We start from the raw sequence: 24,148 nt of genomic DNA on the forward strand, positions 1-24,148 counted from the left end.
TTACTCTTTCTGAAGAAATCTGTCCCTAACCACATTAAGGACCTCCGCGGAGTTTGGGTGGTTCTGAGCAAGGCTGATGTTGTCCCACGTGTGAGGAAGGCATGCAAAATGCCAGTGTGTACATTAGCTAGGGGGAGTTAGTGTGGAAAACAGAGTCCTTCCAGAGCAAACAGGAGTGTGCCTGTGATTTCTACAGATGCCTACAAGCTCCTGGTGATTACCTGCCACAACCTGTGCAGGTCCAAAGCTCCCGGTGAAAAAGGAATATTGCCGTGGTGTAATAAGAAGTAATAGAGTTGAGCTGGCTGTGTAGTAGTTCTCTTATTGCTTTTCTTGTTTGCTATATATTTAAAAAATATGAAGCTGTGAGATTAAAAATGAAACACAAAGATAGAAGCAGAGGCAGAGTCAGGGAGCTAACTGTAAAGAGATGGTGGAACAGGGCAGGGTTACTTTTCTTTCCCAAGGTCTTCCTGAGATGGTTTATTTTTTATTTTTTTAAAAAATCTAAAACCGTATATGGGCTCTTGTAATTGGCTAAACATAGCCTGATATTTGTAACCATTTCAAACTACATAGGGATATATTTCAATGTGATACTTGGTTTCTTAGAATCCTAGGAGATTAATATCTCCTTTCTTCCCTTTCCTTATTCTTTTTCTTCCCCCTAACCCACTCTTAATGACAAGGCCTTATTTAGTAATTAAAGACAATATTGTTGAAAGAGGTATAGGGGTTGAGGAGGTATCTTTTAAAAATACTAAGCTGGATGGCGAAGGAAGATGTGGCTTAGCAAGAGTGAGCACTGACTTCTATGCATGCTTTCAGGAGAGAGTTGTTTTCTCCAGAAATCACCCTGAGAACACCTTCACTTTCTTCTGCAACAGAGCTGCCACCTATAATAGGGCCACCTACTTACTGGAAAAAATATCTGTCCAGGTGCAAGAAAGCATAGCATCCACATAATCTTGCGTGTGTGTGGGAATGTGGGTGTGTGTTTGGTAGATGTGGGGAGGAAAGCACACGGACATGTTCTGAAATGCTTGCCATCAGACCCATGTTAGATAGTCCAACGCAGTAATTTCTGCAGAGCATTTAACACAACCACCATCTTCTTCAACTCTATATGGCCAGCCGCTCTACCAGGTGTCATTTCTTTGGTCAACTTTTTGTTAAGGTGGTCTGGAGGTGGGCTCCCTTGGTAGCTCAGCTCTTCTCACACTGTTCCAGAGGCCTTTAAAAGCTATGTGCAGTGGTGGGGAGTTTGCCAACTCTCTCCCTGCCCAGGAATGGATGTACATTAACATTGTCAAATGTCTAATCAGTGAGGCAGCTGTGTTTTGCTGAAAGGGCTCCAAACCACCTGATTCATGTCTTCCCTATAAAATAAATTATAATGGCCCTTGTCAGGTGACACCTGTTAGAAGCCTTACAAAGCATTTTCCCTGAATATAAAACAGTCTCCGCCTCTTTTTATAATCTTCTGGGCAAGGCTTTAGGACATTCTGCATCTGCCAAGAGTATAAACAACCCTATCCTTTAGTCCCTGCATATATCATTGCTCTGTCACTGACTCAGTTTAGGTCCTGGGAAGCTGCATAAACACCATCTAATCTTCAGCTTCAGTTCATCAGGATCTGGTCAGGTGCAGAGGGCAGCTGGAGATGGCACGGGCATTCTCAGATGCAATTTAGGAGTTTCTATTTGGGAATTGTCAGTTTGAGCCAAGCTGCTCTGCTGCCTTGGAAGTATGGAGGAGGGCAGGCTGTGACAGCAAGCAAGACCTGCTTGGTTTGCTGTGAGTAAATGAAATCATTTGCGTGCAACTCGTTTACTGCAGATGGATTAGTACACTGTTGGCTCTTGAATTGTTGGTATCTTTTATAACCTGCTCCAGAGAAGCAAAGAGAGTATCTGCAGTCTAAATTTTTGCTCTGTATTTTCTGTTGTGTATTCTTTGCCTCTATATTAGCATTAGGGATATGGCTGACTGAGTTCCTTAAGGCTATAAATCGATATTCTTAGGGTGGGAAAATATAGGTACATAACGTGAATATTTGTAGGTATACGTGCATGGAACAAACAACCTTATGAAACCAGGAAGAAATGTTCCCTTTGGTTTGTGTGCATGACTTTCCTCTTCCTTGACTTTGGCAAACTTGATGCTCCCTGCTTTAGAATCCTGAATGTGATAGGGTCAGAGGGTGATGATGTAAGTCATATTATATGTGTACATATAGATCTGGTATAAAGATATATATATATATTTATATATGTATATACACAGTCATGCAGGAAGGGAGTTAGAGATGTCCTGTTTTAGAGACCATGATGTGGAAAGTTCTTTCTTATAATTATGCCAATGATTTGAATGGTTTAAAGACCCATTGTTGAACTTTGTACACATCTCTCTGAATTTACCCTGGCTCAACACATAACCACTTATACAGAAATGAAGGGAAAGCAAGGGCGGGCTGTGGAATCACTTGTGTTCCATCCAGTGAGGGAGCAGTGCTGTTGTAAGTCAAGCTCAGTGCACATGACTGATGTGGGAATGGGGCTTGGAAATTTTGTCTTCTCAAATGCAACTTCACATGAAAGACCACAACACTTCCTGTGAAGTGGAGCTCTGAAACAAGCAAAGGGCACCATAGCTGCTTGGATAGTTCTTCACTGTGAGCTGGGAATAAATGGGAGGGAGTGAGGAAGCATGGGGAGGATCAGGAATAAGAAGAGGGCGGCACCAGGTCTCCTTCAACTTTTGTTTTACATAATCTGTTTGCAGTTGAGTCAGTCACCTATTTAAACCTTGTTTCAAACAACACACCGGTCAATAATATAAAATTCACACAATAACCAGCTTCGCTGCCCTTCAGGAAATACACAGGGAAAACAACTGGAGTTTTTAAACGTTAAAGTTCACTTCCTCATTCTTTCACTCTAAGGAAGCAGCACAAATTCTTGCCCCAGTACAAAGTCCTGACCTTGATGAATGAGATTCATTCCCATTAGGTGGCAGGTTCTACTGAGCGCCTCTATTGGATGGTCTTTCAATAGCTTGGCAGGCACTGTCACACATCTGAAGACCCCGCTCTGCCAAGTTGGGGAGACGTGAAAGCCAGCCTCCGACTGGCAGCCATCTTGATTTCTTGTTTTCCCAGGGGGCCTCGGGTTTGAAGTGCTTTTTGCTTCTGGGTGAAGAGCAATGATGGGCATTTCCTGTTATTGCCATGCTCTGTGGGGTGAGCTGGGGTTTTCAGGAAGGAATACTGAGCTTGATCTGGGGCTGTCAGGTTACCTTTCCTCTTATTCCGCTGTGAGTTCTGCATCCTATCTTCCTATGTTAAGAGGTATGTGCTCACAACAAAATCATAGCAGGCGTCAATGAGAGAATAGATTGGAGATAGGAACACATACGGTGAAATTTCCCATATGCCGTATGTACCGACTTAGACATAGGATGGGTACAGAATAATGAACCATCCTTGATTCAATTTTTCAACTGATTTTAAAGAAAGCATGACTTGGAGAAATGAAAAGCGCTCTATATAGTTTTCCACTGATTTAGTTTGCCTATTTTTTCCCCCTTGCTGGCTTTATTTTCTACTGACATGGATCTGAGAAATCACACAAGGTATCATACAGAACTTTGGGGCATTGAATGCATGAAATTAAAATATTCCATGTAATGTTGAACAAAATCAATAAATCAAATTGTTAGAGGAATAGCTTGAAACCAGTGTAAGGAAGCTGTCAAATACAGTGTACTCTAAAACCTAGACAGAATCCCAGATAAGCTCCTGATGGAAGAAGAGACATAGATGTTACAAGAACTTTAACCAAAGTCTGGTCCTGGTACAACTCGACCTAGCACTCAGAAACCTTCCTGGGGTGCACTGAGTGTGCAAATGCCTTTCCAAGCATCTCTAAGCTGTCTCAACCCAAGCAGTGCTGATCAGAGTTATTTTAGTGCTATTGGGAATAATGATTTCTTCAGACACTAAAGCCCTTTATGACTACATTGGAAAACGTTTTAAAGAACTATGCCCTTTCATCCCATTAGGTGGCAAGGCCCACTAAGCACCTTTACTGGATGATTTCTTATCACACATCTAGGCTCTCTTGGCAGCCCTTAGCATCAAAATATATCTAAATGACAATCACAGCTAAACTTACCCCCCTTCTTTTGATGATAATGGGACATGCGCTGGAAAAATACAGGTTCAGTTTATATAGTCTTGCTGTCCTAGAAAAAGCACTAATTTGGTTTGTAGTCATATTTTCTACTTGCATGCTGGGACAATAAAAGAACAAAACAAAACAAAAAACCCAACCCTGGTTACCTCCCTGCTTCCCCAAACCAATGTCCACCCAGCCTAGGTTTTTAACCTCTGTCTGTCCTAAGTACCCTGACTTTCTTGGTCAGGGTACTCAGTTGGAGGTGGGCAGATGGTCTCCCTGTTTGGCTTGTGGGAATGTTTTGGAAGGCTCAATTCAGGGCCCCTACAGACCTTCTCCACTAAGCCCTCTTCCCTGCAAACTATTTCCCTGAACCATCTACCTTACTAGGCAGGATCCCAGTAAGTCCAAGGTAGGCTGAAGGTCACAGCAATGCTACCTTTGTCTACTGGTTCCATTAATTCACCTCTTGCACTTAAGAGGTAAAGTCCAGACTGCAGGTTGATGCCCCTCTTGAAATAAGTACTATAAATATACTAGAGCTATCCCTGAAAAGATGCATTTGTACTTATATATATATATGATTATATATATAAAATTTTTCTATTTATTTACAGGTATGTACTAATCTATAGGTATGGAAGGAGAGGTATAGTACAGGAACAGGCAGGATTTGTGTGTTCATGTGTGTATATTTATAATATGTATATTTATAGGTGTATATATATAGCCTCTGTCGTTGTTTGCATCGAATGTACCTCCGACCAGCGAGGAGTACTTGTCAGTGGTGAATAGGGAGAAGCCCCATATTGACGGTTCTTTTTGTCTCTTACATGAAGTCATTTGAGTAGGCAAGGTGGAAGCAGCCTGTTAAGTGAATGGGTCCAGTGTGAATCCATCTCTCCTCAAATCCATCAAGGAGGGACACTTGGTACCCAGGGCTGTGTGCCAGCTGCCTCTTCTCAAGAGGTCAAGGAGCCCAGAGTGGGGAGGGATCATTCATGCTGCTGGTGTAAGATATGGCTTTTCCTACTAGATGGAGACAGGGCATGTAAGAATTCTGTCTTCCAGGAGAACGCTCACCACCAGGAACACAAAATAGAGGCCAAACATGATGAAGCCCAGGATTTTGTTCATTCGCCACTTGCAGAGGGCAATGGAGAGGATGACGAAGAGCAGCATGATGAAGAGAAGGACGATGGCACAGAAGAGGCCATTGCTGCTGACAGCCACTGGCTGGAATCTGTGAATGACGGTGTACAGGAGCCAGGGCAGTGGGAGCCTGTGCAGGAGGGAAGCAGGGCAGAGGGGAGTGGGAAGACAAGGGAGTAGTCAGACACGTTGAAGAAGGCAAACAACCTATTACGTTCTCAGGAACTCTAATCTGTGTGTCTTGTTAGGTTCACTATGACTCGGGCACAGTTGGCCCAGGAAACCACATCAGGAAATAAGACTTTAAAAACCTTTATGTTCTGACTGAATTCAGAACAGGGAGAACAGTTAGACAACATCAAAGACATGACTGCTGTAGGTGATTTCTGCATTTGCGAATTTGATGGGAAATTATTTTGTTTCCTTCCTAGTTGAGATTAAAATGTTGCTTTCAGTCCTAAAACGGTGAATTGCAGGATTTGCACAGGGTGAAGGAAGCAGGCAGGTGCAAAAAAGGTAGAGAAATGAGTGGTGAAAATGAGGAAAAAATTAAAAAATGGAGACAAAGAATAGCAATGACTTAAATAACAATCTAAAGGCAAGTGAAATTAAATGACGGTGGTGGGGGCCATGATACAATATCATAGTCTGAAGTTTATTCTGGGAAAGATGTTGACAATTGTTTGATGAAAAATTGGTCTTTTTGAAAGACTTAAGGAAGGCAGTATCTTACATTTGTGATGTGTTTTTTAAAAAAAACAAGTATATTTTTATACCTGTTTTCTCCCTTGTCATTCAGCTTTTAAAATCTGAGGATCTCTTATGTTTCCTATCCAGGGTGGTGATTCTGAAAGCCCTCAGGAGAGCTAGTTTCCACTACACCACAAGTGTTGACTAGAACTCTGAGAAAGGAAGATGGCTGGAAGTGCAGGGCTCAGGGGACATGGGCATTTCCAAGTGGCTGGTGATAGGCGTCTGGCTCTCCCATCAGCCTAAAGACAGCATCATGGCTAAGGAGATACCTGCTTGGCTGGCTGAGCTTTCTGAAGGACAAAAGCTAAGGGAGGTTCAGTTTTGGCCTAGTCTCAGGGTGTGGAAGAGGAGGTACTCTTTTGAAACATTACATTCTCCAAAGGAAGAGAGAAATAATGAGGGTGAAAGGGGCAGTGAGTTTATAGATCTGCCTCCTATGCTGGAGAGAGGGAATTGGAAAGCAGAGCCCATGCATTGTGGATCTTTGAAATTCCAGGCCTGGCACATGCAGCCCCTAACTGGGTGCATATATTAACCTGGGCCAAGCTGAAGTGATCGATGTTACTGCCTTGTGGGGATCAGTACAGGCACTTTGTCCACTAGAGCCTGGCCAGGAGGGGCTTCCTTCTGTGAACTTGTCGGGGAGGGGTTCCCAGCCTGGGAACAAGGGGTAATTCCAGTTCTTAGTGTGTGGGGGTGGGGGGCAGCCTTGGCATCCTGGGGTCAGCAGTGAAAAGTCAGAAAAGGGAAGGGGAGGGCCTGAGAGTGGCAGTGATGCCAAACTGAGAGCCGTTGACAGGGACTTGGTCTGGGAAACTCTTCTTCCATCTCGTGAAGAAAAGACCAAAACCAATTTTATTCTTATTAAAACACACACACACACACACACACACACACACACACACACACACACACACACACACACACGCTTCTAGTGAAGTTGAGTTTAATAGCACTACAAATGGCTTGCAAAAACCTTTCGGGGGAAAATGACACTTTTCATGCCTTTTGGTCTACCAATTCTATTGTCAGGAATTAAGTATAAAAATAACTGAAAATGCAGATTCAATTTTACTCAGAAAATGATCATTTCAGTGTTATTTTGAATAATAAACTGAGTATCTCTAATAACCTCTAATAACGGAACTAGTTAAACAGCAAATAAGTAAATGTAATGTTATATAGCTGTTTAAAAATCACAAGCTTAGAATGCTACAGGAAAACAGCCATAATACAATTGGAAGCTAAAAATGAAAGATGCATACATACACACAAATAGCAATGTAATTTCAATCATGTGAAATACACAAGAATTTCAAAAGGGTGGTGAGTTATTGATTTTTAAGCTTTATTTTTCTTTTCTTTTTTCTTTTCTTTCTTTCTTTCTTTTTTTTTTCCCGAGACGGAGTCTTGCTCTGTCACCCAGGCTGGAGTGCAGTGGCGTGATCTCAGCTCACTGCAGCCTCTGCCTCCTGGGTTCAAGCGATTCTCCTGCCTCAGCTTCCCAAGTAGCTGGGACTGCAGGCGCACACTACCATGCCTAGGTAAATTTTGTATTTTCAGTAGAGACGGGGTTTCACCATGTTGGCTAGGATAGTCTCAGTCTCTTGACCTTGTGATCTGCCCGCCTCGGCCTCCCAAAGTGCTGGGATTACAGGTGTGAGCCACCACGCCCTGGAGCTTTATTTTTATTTTCTAAATCTGTGAGTATATGTTAATTTTAGAAGCATAAAGAAAATGCTGGCAAAGCTATGAAGAAACTTTTACACTTAATATATTGCTAATAACATCACTCAATATATTGTCAAAAATGTTGTAAGCTGGTGTAAATTCTTGGGAAAGAACTTTTTGGAAAAGAAATACAAAATACATCAATAGCCATTAAGATGTTCAAAATATTTAGTTCATTAATACTGCTTAAAGGAATGTATCCTAACAAAATAATTAGAAAGAGGTTTTTCTGCATAAAGATAATCATCAAAACTCCCATAGCACAAAAATTTAAAAAATCCTATAAATGAAAAGGAAAAAGCCACTGAAAAACGAGGGAAAATTTGAAGCCACAAAATGTTATGAGCTATGAAAGTCTTAGAAAAATGGTTATGATTTACTAATTTATTCATAGATGCCTCTCTATGCCAGGCATATATTGCTTTAAAATGGAAAAATAAAAGCCTTCCAAGCAAATAAAACTGAATATTTTACTAAGAAAACTTTGTGAAATACATGGAAGAAAACATACAAAAAAGAAGTGTCATTTCTGAGTGATAGAATTAGGAGTGACTTTTCTTTAAACTTCCATTTGTGTGTGTGTTTATATAATTTAAGAATAATGAACAAAAAGCACTTTGTAATTCTTTATAATATACTATAGAACATTACTATTATTATTTTTTTAACAAGAGATTGACCAAGAACACTACTATGAATATTTGGACCACAGAATTGAGAAACACTGTTTAGGCATTCATTCATTCACCCATCCATCCATCCATCCATTCCACAAACATGTGTCAAACAACTACCAGTGATAGCAATGCAGTAAGCTCTGATGAGTTCCTGCTCTGGCGGATGCACAGTCTAGTAGGCAGATACACCAGGACAAGAGTAAGACATACAGAGAGTTTATAGGGACAAGAGCCTCTAAGTCAGGCCCAGGGGAACCAGAAATCAGGATTTAAGTTGTCACTGAAAGGATAAGTCAGAGTTTTCCAGTCAGACAAGCACGGAGAGCTCTTCAGTGGGGGCTCACGTGTGATTGAGACCGTGGACACTCACAGCAGAGTTTTATGCAGAGAGATTGCTACAATTGATAGCACAGACTCTTAGTCTTCAAATCCTAGCTACCGCATTTAATAGTTGTGTGAACTCTGGGCCTTTCAGTATTTTTATCTGAATAATAGGGGTGATAATACATACTTCATAGGATTATTGTGTGGCTTAAATGGAGAAAAATGTACACACAGTGCACATGGTAGACACTGTAGGAAAAACAAGATGGTAACGAAAAGGTGCAAGACAGAACAATATTTAAGATATTCAATGAGAAAGTAGGTGCTTTTAGTAAGGTTCCAAACTCAAGTGTTAGGAGCCCAGTACTCCAGGGAACGTAAGGATAATGTCTTATATCTTATTTTCTCAGGGTACTGATGTTCAAGTTTGTTTGTCAGATTACTTTTACTTTTGACAAGTTAAATAAAATGGTAGAGATCACAGCACCCCAAACCCCAATTTGATTCACTTTAGTGATTATTCATATTGAGAGCTCACGTTTGCTTCATTGTAAGAACAGATATCACCTTCTGGCTTTCAGAAAAACCTAGAATATCTTCACCAGTGCAGATAAAGAAATGGTAATGCCAAGATTGTCAGTATTTTCCAAGGAAGGATAAAAGATATGTATGATGGGCCTATGTTTGTCCCAATCTGCCTTAAAATCCAAATCTCACCTTAGGCCAGTGGGGACTTGAATTAAAATTAGAATGTGAACATTCTTATGAAGCTATCACATGATATCTCAGTTCCACTTGAATGTTGTTATATAAGTGAAATTCTCCCGAAATACTTCCTAAAATAACCATTCTATATGTAGGTATGTGTTTCTGCTTGTCTAGGGATGACTTATTTTTCATTAAGTTCTCTGAAATGAGAAATAGAATTGGGGAAATGAAATGGTATTCTCAGTCTTTACTCTGTATTGGTATTGGTTAGTCGTAGGCTCAGAGATCCTGGTCATGTCTTTGCAGCTTCTAAGAAGACAAAGACACTGGTGGAGCTGGTGCGCACCTTTGTAGAACTATCTCTACTCACCCTACAGTGATGTCAAAAATGTTGCTTCCAACAGAGCTGGACACAGCCATGTCTCCTAACCCCTTCCGGGCCACTATGACACTGGTGATAAGATCAGGGATGGAGGTCCCAGCAGCCAAGATGGTCAGGCCCATAATCTCTTCACTGATGCCGATTGTCTCTCCAACCTAAATGTCAGGACAGGAATACACATCTCAGTGTTTGAAGTTACAAAATCATAAAACCCACAAAAATTTCAATGCAACCTCCTTTTAATGCATTTCTATACTGTGCTATGCAAAGTGCTGAGATGATAAAGATGAATAAGCCACAATCATTGCTCATAGAGTTTATATTTTTAGGATATTCAGACCCAAGGCATCAGGAATGTTCACATGAGAAACAGATAATCTCCGATAAAGAGCTCTAGAGGGCTAGAGTGCGGTGTTTATATGGTGCTTTCTAAGACTGAGTCAGGGAAGCTGCAGGATTAGAGGTAGAAAAGTCAATTGGCCATGGAATCTAGGGGCAGTGGCACAAAGTCTTGTGGCAGATTTGCCCTTCAACTTACTACCAAAACCAAGGACCGACACCCAAGGTCTCCATTTTCCTTTAGCATCTCCTAGTGTCTACAACCCATTCTTAAACACTTCAAGATGCTATCATTTCCACTGGAAACTCGATCCTGGGTGTTTTGGGTTTTGGTAACACACAGCAAAGCAGCTGTGGAGAAGCAAAAGCCAGAAAATCAGAGGACCTGGATCCAAGATCTGGCTCTGGTATGTGTTAATTTCTTGACATTTTGCTTACTGTACCAATTGTACAATGTCTTTGATCCTCACTTTCTCATCTATAAACTTGGGATAATAATACCTACTTTAGTAGGTACTTGTGAGGACTAAATTATAATTTGTGAAAGACTCTTTGTAAATAATACATTATTATTGAAAAGCAAGGGGAGGGTGTTTATTAACTTTTTTTTTTTGGTCTTTGTCTTTGCCTTTTAACTGATGAGTTCTATTTTGAAAGGTTGGTCTAGCCTCAGGTGGAAGCTCCTCCATTCTCTTGAGCAATTTGTCTCCTTGGGACTTTCTAGAAAAACTTACTATTTTTATTTTTAGAGATGGGTTCTTGCTCTGTTGCCCAGGCTGGAGTGAAGTGGCACAGCCATAGCTCACTGCAGCTTCAACCTCCTGGGTTCAAGCGATCTTCCAACCTTAGCCTCCAGAGTAGCTGGGACCACATGTGAGCACTGCCATACCTGGCTAATTTTTTTTAGAGATGCGTTTTACTATGTTGCCCAGGCTGGTCTTGAACTCCTGGCCTCGAGGTCCTCCTGCCTTGGCCTCCCAAAGTGCTGGGATTACAGGTGTGAGCCACTGTACCTAGCCTCTTGGGACTTTTAAAACCTATACATGTTTTGCTGGAGTTGGTGAACTGTGGCTCTGAAAACCTTCAAGATAATGCTTTCCATCTGGTTTCCAATAGGTTATGTGATGATGTCCAGCATTTTTTGAAAAAATTTAAAGGGCCAAAATAGCACATAAGGATAAAGGCTTTTAGGAAATAGAATACACTCATTTCTTAATCCTTTTTAAAAAACTTATTTTTATAAGAAATAGAGTGGTTCCTACTAGCTTAAAAGCATATTTTTGTGTTGATAGTCATGCCTGCTCCAGAGCCTGATGAGCTGAACTAGCTTAACCTGTCCTCTTGGGACAAAGAATCACTGCTCCCCATTAGTAAGTTCCATATATGCAGGATCCTCACCTTGGTCACCGTGATCTCCCTAATTGACAGAACATACAGAGCCTGGTACATAGTAGACTCTTAGTACCAATTTGCTGAGTAAGCAAATCAATCCTCATACATAGGTGATTTCACCAGCACGTTTTTCTGCTGATTCTCCTAGAAAAAGTTCAATAAGAGTTTTGCACAGGAGTACCCTATTTGAGCAAAATATTCTCAAAAGTTGTCAATTGTTTGTTAGATTTGGAGTGAAGCATTGTCAAAGACTGAGAAGATGCTGACTAAACAATTGTCACTGTTGGCAAGTTCCAATCTATTTAGAACATTCTTAATAATTAAATTCTTGGAGGGAATTCTAAAGTAGCGACTGTTTCAAAACTTATTTGCTGGGCGCAATGGCATGCACTGTAGTCGCAGCTACTCGGGGGTTGAGGCACGGGGATCACTTGAGCCTGGACATTCGAGACCAGACTGGGCAACATAGCAAGACCTTGTCCCCAAAATATAAACAAAATAATTCATATTTGGAGTTTGAATGCTACTATATACAGGAAAACACAGGAATTGAAGAAGAGAAAGATGGTGGTGTGGTTAAGAGCACTGGGTTGGGAGATGACAGTGCTGGGTGCAAATCCTAGCCTGCCACTCCTAGTGCAAGGTAGACAACTTCCCTGAGTCTCGGTTTTTCCCATCTGTAAAATGAAGAAAATATCCACTCAGAATTGATGACTATATGTGATGATGCAAATAAAGCATATAGAAACAGTATCAGGCATACAGTAAATGTCCAAAAAAAAAAAAAAAAAACACCTATATTTTATTTTTATTTTTTTCTTTTGTTGAGACGGAGTCTCTCTCTGTCATCCAGGCTGGAGTTCAGTGGTGTGATCTCGGCTCACTGAAACCTCTGCCTCCCGGGTTCAAGTGATTCTCCTGCCTCAGCCTCCCAAGTAGCTGGGATTACAGGCGTCTACCACCACGCCTGGCTAGTTTTTGCATTTTTAGTAGAGACGGAGTGTCACCATGTTGGCCAGGCTGGTCTTGAACTCCTGACCTCAGGTAATCCGCATGCCTTGGCCTCCCAAAGTGCTGGGATTGCAGGTGTGAGCCACTGCACCTGGCCAAAAAACTAGATTTTATAACTCAGACATTACTCCTTTCCCTCTCCAATTTATTAGACTGTCAGGTGTCTGGTAGCAGGAACAGAAGTGGGCTTACTGGGGCCAATTCACATCATGGAAAACTTCATGAAAATTTTCATTAGACATCAAACCCCTGGTGAATCTGTGTGGCTCTAGAAATCCTTTCGTGGAAGGAGAACTAGTCTTCATGAGCTTGTTTTGAGTACATTTCACTCAAGTTAACTTTTGTCAAATCAATAAAGATGATGGGTACATGGACGGGACAGTACTCTGAAAAATCAGGGAGCACCAGAGAAGCTTAGAGCTTTTAATAGAACATCAGCAGTCTTTTGGGGAAATTCTTTCATTTTCTAAAAAAAAAAAAAAAAGCCAATCATGAGACCCATGCTGCTCCCAGTATTCCGTAATGCAGTTCTGTGCCTTGGTTTAAGGAGGATCTGAAAGAATGCTAATTGGCTAAATGAGACAAAAGGTCTTATTTGACTCTTAAAATTAACTTCTAATATTAGATGCAGGATTGACTTTGACCACAGATTTTCATCACCCATTAAATTCATTAAAGTGCAAAAACAACAAGCAACAAGAATAACAAAAACAAAAAGGCAAAAAAACAAAAACAAACAAAAAAAACCACAAACACAAAAAAAGCCAAGGGCAAATTGCATTAAAGCGTTGTAGGTGAAGGACATTTTTGCCAAACAGTAGCCAAATTATCAAATAGCATTTATGATAAAAGTGTTGATAACAAACGAGTTGAACACTAAATGGTATAACTGCTATGGATTTTATAGTTCAGAAGTACAAACAACAGAATCAGAGCTAGACTTCTTAGAACAGAATCTATTTTGTTCAGCTGTCTGGGTGTTTTGAAAGAAGTATTTCTATAGGAAAAAAGAGAAACTTCTCTTCCATCATTGAAAAGTAAGGCTTCCGTTTATGCCTTTCATTCATCTTGGCTTTTTAAAATTATTGTTTCAGGCATTGAATTTGTGTTCCTTTTCTTTGAAAGAATAAAAAGAAAACAAGACTGGAATTAAGGTAATCATTAAAAAGAAAGATGGAACCCTGCATAATGATGTTTTATAAAATGGCAAAAAAGAAATGTCTGGGAAACAACATATCCCAGCAAGTTAGGAAAACACCATTTTTTCTTTATTAGTATATGAAGAAATAAAAGATGATTATTAAGAAAAACTATTATATGTTATAAATGGCAAACAGTCCTTTCAGCCTGGACATCTGGAGGCTGAAAAGCAGCCCACCTTCTGCTGTGATTTCTGCCAGGTGTTGGTAGCAAATGTCTCTCAATGAGTATAGAAAATAATGACTCCAAGGCACAGAGAACTTGCTCAGGAAGCCAGTGATTTTTTGGAAATATCCAGGAAGAGTAATCTGAAGTCAAATGTCAGTAAAATAACTGATATGAATAATACAAAATAACTTGTAGAAATAAGACAGTGTATCAGCCAACGTTTTCTGTGGATTTTGCTAGTAACATATATATATATATTTTGGTGAGGCAGAGTCTCTCTCTCTTGCCCAGGCTGGAGTGCAGTGACTGCAAGCTCCGCCTCCTGGGTTCATGCTATTCTCCTGCCTCAGCCTCCTGAGTAGCTGGGACTACAGGCGTCCACCACTATGCCCGGCTAATTTTTTGTATTTTTAGTAGAGACGGGGTTTCACCGTGTTAGCCAGGATGGTCTCAATCTCCGGACCTCGTGATCCACCCGCCTCGGTCTCCCAAAGTGCAGGGATTACAGGCGTGAGCCACCGCGCCCGGCAGTAACATGTATTATTTTGAAAACCAAGGTATGCTTTACATACAGTAAAACTCATTCTCCTTGTTAAAAAGTGTACAGTTCTGCAAGTTTTCTTTTTTCTATTTCTTTACTTTTTTTTTTTTTTTTTTTTTTTTAAAGACAGGGTCTCACTCTGCCACTCATGCTGGAGTGCAGTGGTGTGATCTTGGCTCATTGCAGCCTTTACCTCCTGGGCTCAAATGATTCTCCCCCCTCACCCTCCTGAGTAGCTGGGACTACAGGCATGTGCTACCATGGCCGGCTAATTTTTTGTATTTTTGTAAAGACAGGGTTTTGCCATGTTGCCCAGGCTGATCTTGAACTCCTGGGGTCAAGGGATCTGCCTGCCTCAGCATCCCAAAGTGCTGGGACTACAGGCATGAGCCACTGCAACCAGCCTGCAAGTGTTTACAAATGTATGCAGCCATGTTTCTCCACATCCTTATCAACACATGCTACTTTTTTTTTTTATAGCCAACCTAGTGGTTGTGAAGTGATATCTTGTGATTAGTTTTTACAAGTTTATTGAGACATAATTTACATACCATAAAACTTAGCCATTTTAAAGTGTATAATGCAATGCTTTTTAATGTATTCAGAGTTGTGCAGGCTTCATAATTTAGATTTAGAACTCATTAATCATCCCCAAAAGAAACCCATACCCACTGGCAGTCACTCCCCATTTTCCCCCAACCTCCCCAATCCTAGGCAACTATTAATATTAACCTATTATATGTCTCTATAGACTTGCCTGTTCTGTACACTTCATATAAATGAAATCATATGTGTCCTTTTGTGACTGGCTTTTTTTCACTTAGCATGATATTTTAGAGTTTCATGTTGTAGCATGTATTGGTACTTTATTTCTTTTTACTGTGTAATATTCCATTGTATGGATATAACATATTTTGCTTATCCATTCATCAGTTGATGGATATTTGGGTTGTTTTCACTTTTTGGTAATTATGAATAATGCTACTTTGAACATTTGTGTACAAGTGTTTGTGGACGTATGTTTTCATTTCTCTTAAGTCTATTCCTAGGAGTGGAATTGCTAGATCATATGGTAACTCTATATTTAATGTTTTGTGGAACTGCCAAACTATTTCCCAAAGTGGATGCACAGTTTTACATTCCTATCAGCAGTATGTAAGGATTCTAATTTCTGTACATCCTCATCAACACTTGTTAGGTTCTGTCTTTTTGATTATACCCATCCTGGTGGGTGTAAAGTGGTATCTTGTTATGGTTTTGATTTATACTTCTTTAATTAATAATGATGTTGAGCATATTTTCTTGTGCTTTTTAGGCATCTGCGTATCTTTTTTGGTGAAATATCTGTTCAGATCTTTAAAATTAGGATACTTGAAGATGCTTGCCTTCCTATTACGGAGCTTTAAGCTTATATCTTGGATACAAGTGCTTCATCAGATATATATGATTTGCAAATATTTTCTTCCAGCCTGTGGTTTTTCTTTTCCTTTTTAATGGTGTTTCCTGAAGAGCAAAAGTTTTAATTTTGATGAAATCTAATTAATCAATTTTCTTGCTTTCATGGATCATGCTTTGGTATTGTATCAAAGAACTCTTTGCCTGGCTAATGGTCATATAGATTTTTTTTTCTGTCCTCTAGAAGTTTGATAGCTTTACCTCTTATACTTAAAACTATAATCCACTTTCAGTTAAATTTTATGTAAAATATGAGGTAAGGATCTAAGTTTATTTTTGGCATATGGAAATCCAATTACTCCAGCACCATTTGTTGAAAAGTCTATTCACATATGTTCTCAGTGTATATTTCCTTATTTCAAATTGCTATATTTTATTTATGTTGCCAAGTATAATAATTTTAGGATTATATTAAACAAAGGATACAAGTGGGAAGTTTGGGATTTATGTAGTTTATAAGAGAGGTTAAAAGTATGATTTTTGGAGTTGCAGAGTCCTGGGTTAAAATCTTAGTTCTACCTATGTGATTTTGGGTAATCTTACCAGCTTTAAGCTTAACTTCTTTATCTGTGAACTGTGGATAATAATAGTACCTCCTTCATAGGCTTTGAACCTATGTATAGGGTTACTGTCAAGATTATAAAGACAAAGGGATGTGAATTGCTGGGTGTGTAGTACATACTCAGTTATCAATGGTTACCACTATTATCTTTGAAAATGTGAAACCCTTGAATCTTACTCTTCATTCATGTTTTTCAATAACGAATACTGAGAGTGTATTCTTGTGATAGGCATTATGACTTGTATTGAGTTAAAAATACATAATCATTTATGTAAAGTAAAGCTCAAGGAAGAGGCTATTTTGTCTCCAGATGCTTTCCTAGAGCCAGTTTTGAAAGGCTGGTGAGAACGTGAGGTGAGTGGCTGCTCAAGATAAAGTAAGTACTACTGAACCAGGCAAAATCTTGACATTGCTCCCAGGTCTGGGTTGTCCTGGTGTCTGTCAGGCTGCAGAGGCAAGACGTAGTTAGACTTGCCTGCCTCCACATGGCTGTCCAGAGGCTATGCTGATTCAATTCCAGGCTACGGCCAGGAGACTAGGGAAAGTTAAGTGGATAAATTCCTCTAGTCCTGGAATGCTGACTTGTCTGTGTCACACCCAATACTGTTGTGGCAGTTGCAGAAAGCAAACACAATGATTAAACACTAGACAATCAGGACTGGAGAAAAACCAGGCAGATGCATGTCACTATCAAAATCTTACCTGGTGCGCCCACCAGACCATCAAGTAAGAGAATACTGCAATCCAGGTAATGGAGCCAAAGAACGTGATGGGAAAAAACTTCCTTGATGACTGAAAGACAACCAGGAAGAGTTGAGAATATTAGTGTTATCCGCTGAGACTGATCTGGAAATCCAAAGCTAAAGCCACCATTGTAGCTATTTCTCTAGCATTTCCTGCATCTTAGTAGGACTGGCAATCAAAAGGCCCTACTCATTCCTGATCAAGCTGGGACAGTAAGATTCTCCCTTGGAAATGCGAAATTGATAGGAACTGAATGATCCCAGTGCTGATTCCTGAGATGGAAGTCTTGGAGAGAATGTCTGTTCCTGCTATTAGATGTTTAGATTCCCTCTGCTCTTGCCCTTTCTAAAGCCTGGATTTTTGGCCGTTCCTCAATATTAACACCATATTCTCCCTCCTCTTTTTTCTTTCTTTTGCTCCAACGTTTGTCAGAATCAGTTTCTATTGCTTGCAAATCATGAATCCTAACAATCCATATGCCAGGAAACCTATGGGATTAATTCCATTGAACAAGAAATGGGAAGGATCAGCAGGTTTAAAAATAGACTGACTCATCTTACAGTCCCACCAATTATCAAGAAAGCCACACAGAAGAAGCCACTACCACAGCTTTTATAGATTGCAGATGATGACCATTCTCCAGGACACTGGAACCACACATGGACCAGAGTAGACAGAGGCAGAAATGGCCAATTGTACTGATTTCCACTGAGATGGCAGATCAGACATTGCTTTCAAGAATGTTTTCTCTCCTGTTCACCACCCCAAAATACATTATGTTCAATTCTGCTTCTAGAAGTAGACTTTATGCTATCCCAGGCATAAAGTGTGAGCACTTTTAAAGTTTCCTAGAAATAGCCAGAAAAATCAGACACTTAAAATGCACTGTTTCTTACTCAGCCCCACTACAGAGAAATCCAGGCTTGCACTGTAGTGGTGTTCTTTTGATGTCTTTTGTTGAAAAATTGGGGTCCTTTAAAAACACACTCAGACAGCACAATGCTGTCAGAAAGCCTCTTGCCTATTATTGCCAAACACTTTTTATTTCAAAGCTTTCCATGTTGAGAAACAATCCCACTTTTTGCTTTGATAATGCCATCCAATTTTATCTAGAGAAATGAATTTTACAGTTGACTTGTATGAAAGCAATCTCAATTGTTTGAAGGGCTGACCTTGGGCAGTCATATAGAACACATTCTGTCATGACTTTTGAGAGTTCCATTAAAAGGAAAAGATAAACTCATACATGGTAATCTTTTGAATATCAATAATGATGAACACAGTCTCTATTGCTCCAAACCAGGCTTATGTTTTCTTTACTAATTTCAAGTTTTTAATATGTATTTTTTATGATCATTTGCATGGTTCTTTTAAATTTTACCCCATCCATTTCTTTAAATGACTGCTGTTTTGTGGGGCCATTTGTTAGCTGGGATGGTTGGAAGACCAAGCAGGTTTGATTAAATTGGGGAAGGGCATCAGGCCACAGTGAGTAGCCAAAACGTTATCCTCAAATACTTTTCCCTGCCCCCTTTTAGAAGAAAAATATTTTGGACAAGGACTCAGACCCCTCCTGGGGACCTAAGCACTTTAATGGGTAATGGGGAAAAAAAAGTAATTTTTTAAAAAGTGGAGTTGGAGACCTTCACTTCTTTTTCCCCCCTGAGACAGAGTTTTACTGTCACCCAGGCTGGAGTGCAGTGGCGTGATCTTGGCCTACTGCAACCTCTGCCTCCTGGGTTCAACCAATTTTCCTGCCTTAGCCTCCTGAGTAGCTGGGATTACAGGGACCCGCCACCACACCGTTAATTTTTTTATTTTTAGTAAAGGCAGGGTTTCACTATGTTGGCCAGGCTGGTTTCAAAATCCTGACCTCAGCCTCCCAGAGTGCTACGATTACAGGTGTGAGCCACCACACCCAGCCATTAGATCTTCATTTATGAAAGCATTTTTTTTTCTTTTTTTAAAGCTAGGATTCAGCTGGATTCTGGAGACTGAATTCCCTGAGCCAGTGCTAAGAGATCAAGTTTTCCAAGTCATTCAGCTTATTAAATTTCCCATCCTTTGCATCTGGTCACAGTCACTGTTTCAGGATCCTACGTACAATGAGGGTTTCATCTTCCATGGCTGTGCTCTGTTACAGGAAAGAGAAGAGCACTCTTGCCATGTGGGGTCACATGTGTGATTCGAGCCCCAACCAACGCTTGATTCTGGGCAATGTATGAGGATAATGAAAACCTTTCTACATGCTTTAAGGTGTGGCATAAGTACTGGATGTCCCAGGAGAGTCCTCATTTCATAGATTGCTCGTTTTCTAGGTTAGCTGATTTACTAAATGTGTAATTATTATTTTAACTTTGTACCTCTGCCTGTTTGTTCTTTGAGATAACTTCACAAGTCAGAATCAAATCATTTGAACATATTTCTCATCTGAAAAATATCATAACTGAGCTACAGAAAATTCCTAGCCATAAGGTAGAAAGCGAGGTATCAGACAAGGAATTAAAGGAACTAAATTCAAATGAACATACTAGTGACAACCTCTCTAAATTAATATTTGATGCTCAGCCTCTCTAAATTAATATTTGATGACAACCTCTCTAAATATCTGGCTCATAATTAAGCCAATTAGTAATTAATGGGCATCAAAACATACCCAATGTTGCATTAGGGGCTCAATGAAAAAGGCTAAAAATAAAATTTCTTTGTGAATTTTCAGAGTCTTCATCATAAGCTAGAGGTAGATAAAGTCTGAGAACTTACTCTGTATCCAGATCCTGAACTAGAGATAAAATCGAAACTAGGTCTGCCTGACTGTACCGCATGTGCTCCCAATATCTAGGTTATACTGACTCTTTCCTAAAGAAAAACAGGGCCAATAATGCTCAAAATATACTCCGCCATAGACATAACGATCATGATCATGATCATCATACCAGGCTCTGCTCTGAATGTCAGAAAATAAAAAAAGCATCAGGGAAGTAGAAACTAGCATTCCAGCTGTATGGCCATCTGCCTTGCCCAACCTCCCATGTTGTTCCTGCTTTGGAAGTATCAACCTTCCATGCATCAGCAGTTGGGCTAAGTGTTTCCCAACTGTCAAACTACTTTACCATTTCCATTCTCACAACCCAGGTAATCACTTCTTTCATTTTTCTTGGACCATTCTGTTTACTTGGACAGCGTGGTCTCATTCCAGACATCTCTGCTCAGTAGCAACTGTACAGTCATTTAGTTACCAGTGTCATTGGAAGGAAGAAAATAGCCCTTGGAGCCAAGGTCTAACATGACAATTTATGGTTATAGTAATGGGGGTTCATCCTGACATCTGCTGGGATGGACCTCATACTAATTAGCAAATAAGCAAATTGCATCCATGTGCTGGCCATTTTGTTCCCATGTTGTGGTTTACTTATATAATTGACAGTGGATGCTCTCATTAGAAGGTTTTAATGGAATACTATGCAGCCATATGGAATACTATGCAGCCATATGGAATACTATGCAGCCATAAAAAAGGATGAGTTTGCGTCCTTTGTAGGGACATGGATGCAGCTGGAAACCATCATTCCTAGCAAACTATCACAAGACCAGAAAACCAAATACCGCATGTTCTCACTCATAGGTGGGAACTGAACAATGAGATCACTTGGACTCGGGAAGGGGAACATCACGCACTGGGGCCTATCATGGGGAGGGGGGAGGGGGGAGGAGGGAGGGATTGCATTGGGGAGTTATACATGATATAAATGATGAATTGATGGGTGCTGACGAGTTGATGGGTGCAGCACACCAACATGGCATAAGTATACATATGTAACAAACCTGCACGTTATGCACATGTACCCTAGAACTTAAAGTATAATAAAATAAAAAAAAAAAAAAAGTTTTAGTACATCAGAGTGATATCAGCTTGGCTTGGAAAAAGTTGCTGGACATTAGCTGGTTGTACAAATTAGCTATATCCTTACTGATTTAAATTCAACAAATATTCACTAAGCATCTACTCTGTGTAAGGTTCTGGGACATATATTTAATGAAGATCCCCCCAATCCTACTGAAGATTAAAAGTGTGGTCTCTGGATTAATATGACTGGTATTGAAATCTCTGCTCACAAATTAACAGCAATGTGACCTGAGACAAATTATTTAATTTCTTTAAGCTTAGGCTTCTTCATCTGTAAAATGGGAGAAATAACAATCTAGTTGTTTTGAGGACTTCATGTACATAAAATGTCTACCAAAGTACCTCGCACATAAGTGCTCAGATAATTATACTTGTTATTAGACAATACAGTCATGCCCTGGTATCCATGAGGGATTACTTCCACTGCCCCTGAGGATACCAAAATCTGCAGATGCCCAAATCCATTATATGAAATGGAATATTTACATATAACCTTTGTGCATCATCCCATATACTTTATTTAGTTATGAGACAGAGTTTCGCTCTTGTCGCCCAGGCTGGAGTGCAATGGTGCAATCTTGGCTCACTGCAACCTCCGCCTTGTGGGTTCAAGTGATTCTCCTACCTCAGCCTCCCGAGTAGCTGGGATTATAGGCAGGCATGTACCACCATGCCCAGCTAATTTTTTGTATTTTTAGTAGAGACAGGGTTTCTCCATGTTGGTCAGGCTGGTCTTGAACTCCTGACCTGAGGTGATAAGCCTGCCTTGGCCTCCCAAAGTGCTGGGACTACAGGTGTGAGCCACTGCACCTGACCCCCATATATTTTAAATCAGCTCTAAATTACTTATGAGGCCTAATAAAGTGTAAATGCTATGTAAACAGTTGTTAAATTGTATTGTTTTTATCTGTATCTTTTTACTGTTGTATTAAAATTTTTTTCCTGAATATTTTCAATCTGTGATTGTTTGAATGCAGAACCTGCAGATATGAAGAATCGACTGTATTATTCTCATTTTAGTTTTTAAGAGATAAAGAAACTGATACTTGGGGAAGTGAACGTGACTGTGAAGACCTGGACTAGAGTCTTGGCTTTGCCTCTTTCTAGCTGGGTGTGCTTGAATGAGTCACCACACCTCTATGAGTCTCAATTACTTTATCCTTGTTAGACCTTGCTTGGCTCATAGTAGACACTCAATAAATACTTGATGAATGAATGAATAATAGAAATTGCAAACACCTAGCTGGGTTCTCAGGTTCCTTCCTAGTTCTAATGGGTCATGTTTTCCTATCTTATTAGATGCATTCTTGTTTTGCAGGAGTATCTATCCTAGTCATGAGAGAAGATAACTTTTTGAATCTTTATTTTGTTTATTTTCAATTTTCATCAAAGACTTAATCCTCATTGAGGTTTATATTTTAGTTCTTTTACTTTGGAAACAAAGCCATTAATTTGAGAAAACTGTAAGTGTGAAGTCCATATTATGTAAGCTGAAATTATGCACCGTTCAACAAATACTGTCATACAATTTGCATATAAAGCAGAAATAAAAGCTAGTGGGAGTACTATATACTCTGAAACTATATACACTAAAAAATCATGTTTTCCTTGTAAATACTGTCAAAGTTAGGTATGTTCATCTCCTTGGCTAAACAAAATCCATGGAAGAGGCAGAGCTGCCAGGCCCTAAGGAGGAGCAAATAGGTATTAATAATTTTTCCTCTCTCTTTCCTCTCCCTATATATTTTCTCAAGAGGTCCTTGTGGAAGCACATGAGTTCTATGGGGGTTTGCAAAAATGGGCACAATACTTTGCCGCTCCTCTCATCAAGAGGTAAGGTCTGTTTTTCCACCCTTTGAATCTGGGCTGGCCTTATGACTTGCTTTGACCAATAGAATGTATTGGAAGTGACAGCGTGCAACTAGATCTCAAGAGGGCTTTGTAGCTTTCATGCTTGCTACTCTTGGCACTTTGCCATTATGTGAATAAGTCCAGGCTAGCCTATTTTGGGATAACAGACTATATGGAGCAGAGACAAGCTGTTCCAGCTCCAATAGCCTGTGCCTACCAGTTCCCAGCCATTGTTAAGTGAGCACCACTAAGACCAGCAGATGAACTGTCCAGCTGAGGATAGCCCAAATTGCCAATTCACAGAATTATGGACTAAAAACATGTCTTGTTTTAAGTCACCAGGTTGGGGTGGTATGTTACACAGCAAAAGATAACTGATACAAGGTGAAATCTAACAAAAATCTTCTAACAAAGCATGATCACTTATTGGCTTTTGTGTCAACTGGCATGGTTTCTTTCATTTGGCATATTGTATATGCAGAATACACCCATATGTCTTCCAAGCCAATATGCTTTGAGAATAAACTGGGACTGTCCTGGGTAAACTGGGATGTACGATCACCTTAAACGTGCAGTAGCTTATTGATGGTTATCTCATTATGCTTTCCTTAATCACAGAATGTCATGGCTGAGAGGGAATCTAGAAATCTTCCAACCCTTTATTCACAGAGGAGAAAAAATGGGGTCCAGAGTTGAGAAGTGCTTTTCCTAATGTACAGTTAATCAGTTGGTGGGGGAAAACCCATTACAGTCAATGTGGTAGAAAGAAAATGATCTGGAGTCAGGGGACTTGGGTTCAAATCCAGCTTCTCTCATTAATACAGCTGTACAGTCTTGCTCCATGGTTATATGTGGCCATGTCTGGTTTCCTTTACTAAACTTAGAGTGCCTTAACAATAGAAATTGTAAATTTTGTGTCTTTATATCTCTTTTTTTAAAAAAATATACTTTAAGTTCTTGGGTACATGTGCAGAATGTGTAGCTTTGTTACATAGGTATACACGTGCCATGGTGGTTTGCTGCACCCATCAACCCGTCACCTACATTAGGTATTTCTCCTAATACTATCCCT

At 39.9% G+C, this 24,148-nt stretch overlaps 1 protein-coding gene across 1 annotated transcript in view; it reads right to left on the reverse strand.

Annotated features, from left to right (window-relative positions):
- Window positions 1–5,045: 5,045 nt before the first annotated feature.
- SLC24A2 (solute carrier family 24 member 2) overlaps window positions 5,046–24,148 on the reverse strand; it is a 266,259-nt gene continuing 247,156 nt past the window's right edge. The window contains exons 9-11 of the mRNA XM_030920306.1: window positions 17,277–17,366; window positions 9,895–10,061; window positions 5,046–5,461 (exon numbers count right to left, since the gene is read on the reverse strand). Coding sequence (XP_030776166.1) covers window positions 5,212–5,461; window positions 9,895–10,061; window positions 17,277–17,366 — 507 coding nt within the window. The 3' untranslated portion in view covers window positions 5,046–5,211. The remainder of the gene's footprint in view (window positions 5,462–9,894; window positions 10,062–17,276; window positions 17,367–24,148) is intronic.

Source organism: Rhinopithecus roxellana, chromosome 16 (genome assembly GCF_007565055.1).
Source record: "Rhinopithecus roxellana isolate Shanxi Qingling chromosome 16, ASM756505v1, whole genome shotgun sequence".
Classification (NCBI taxonomy): domain Eukaryota; kingdom Metazoa; phylum Chordata; class Mammalia; order Primates; family Cercopithecidae; genus Rhinopithecus; species Rhinopithecus roxellana.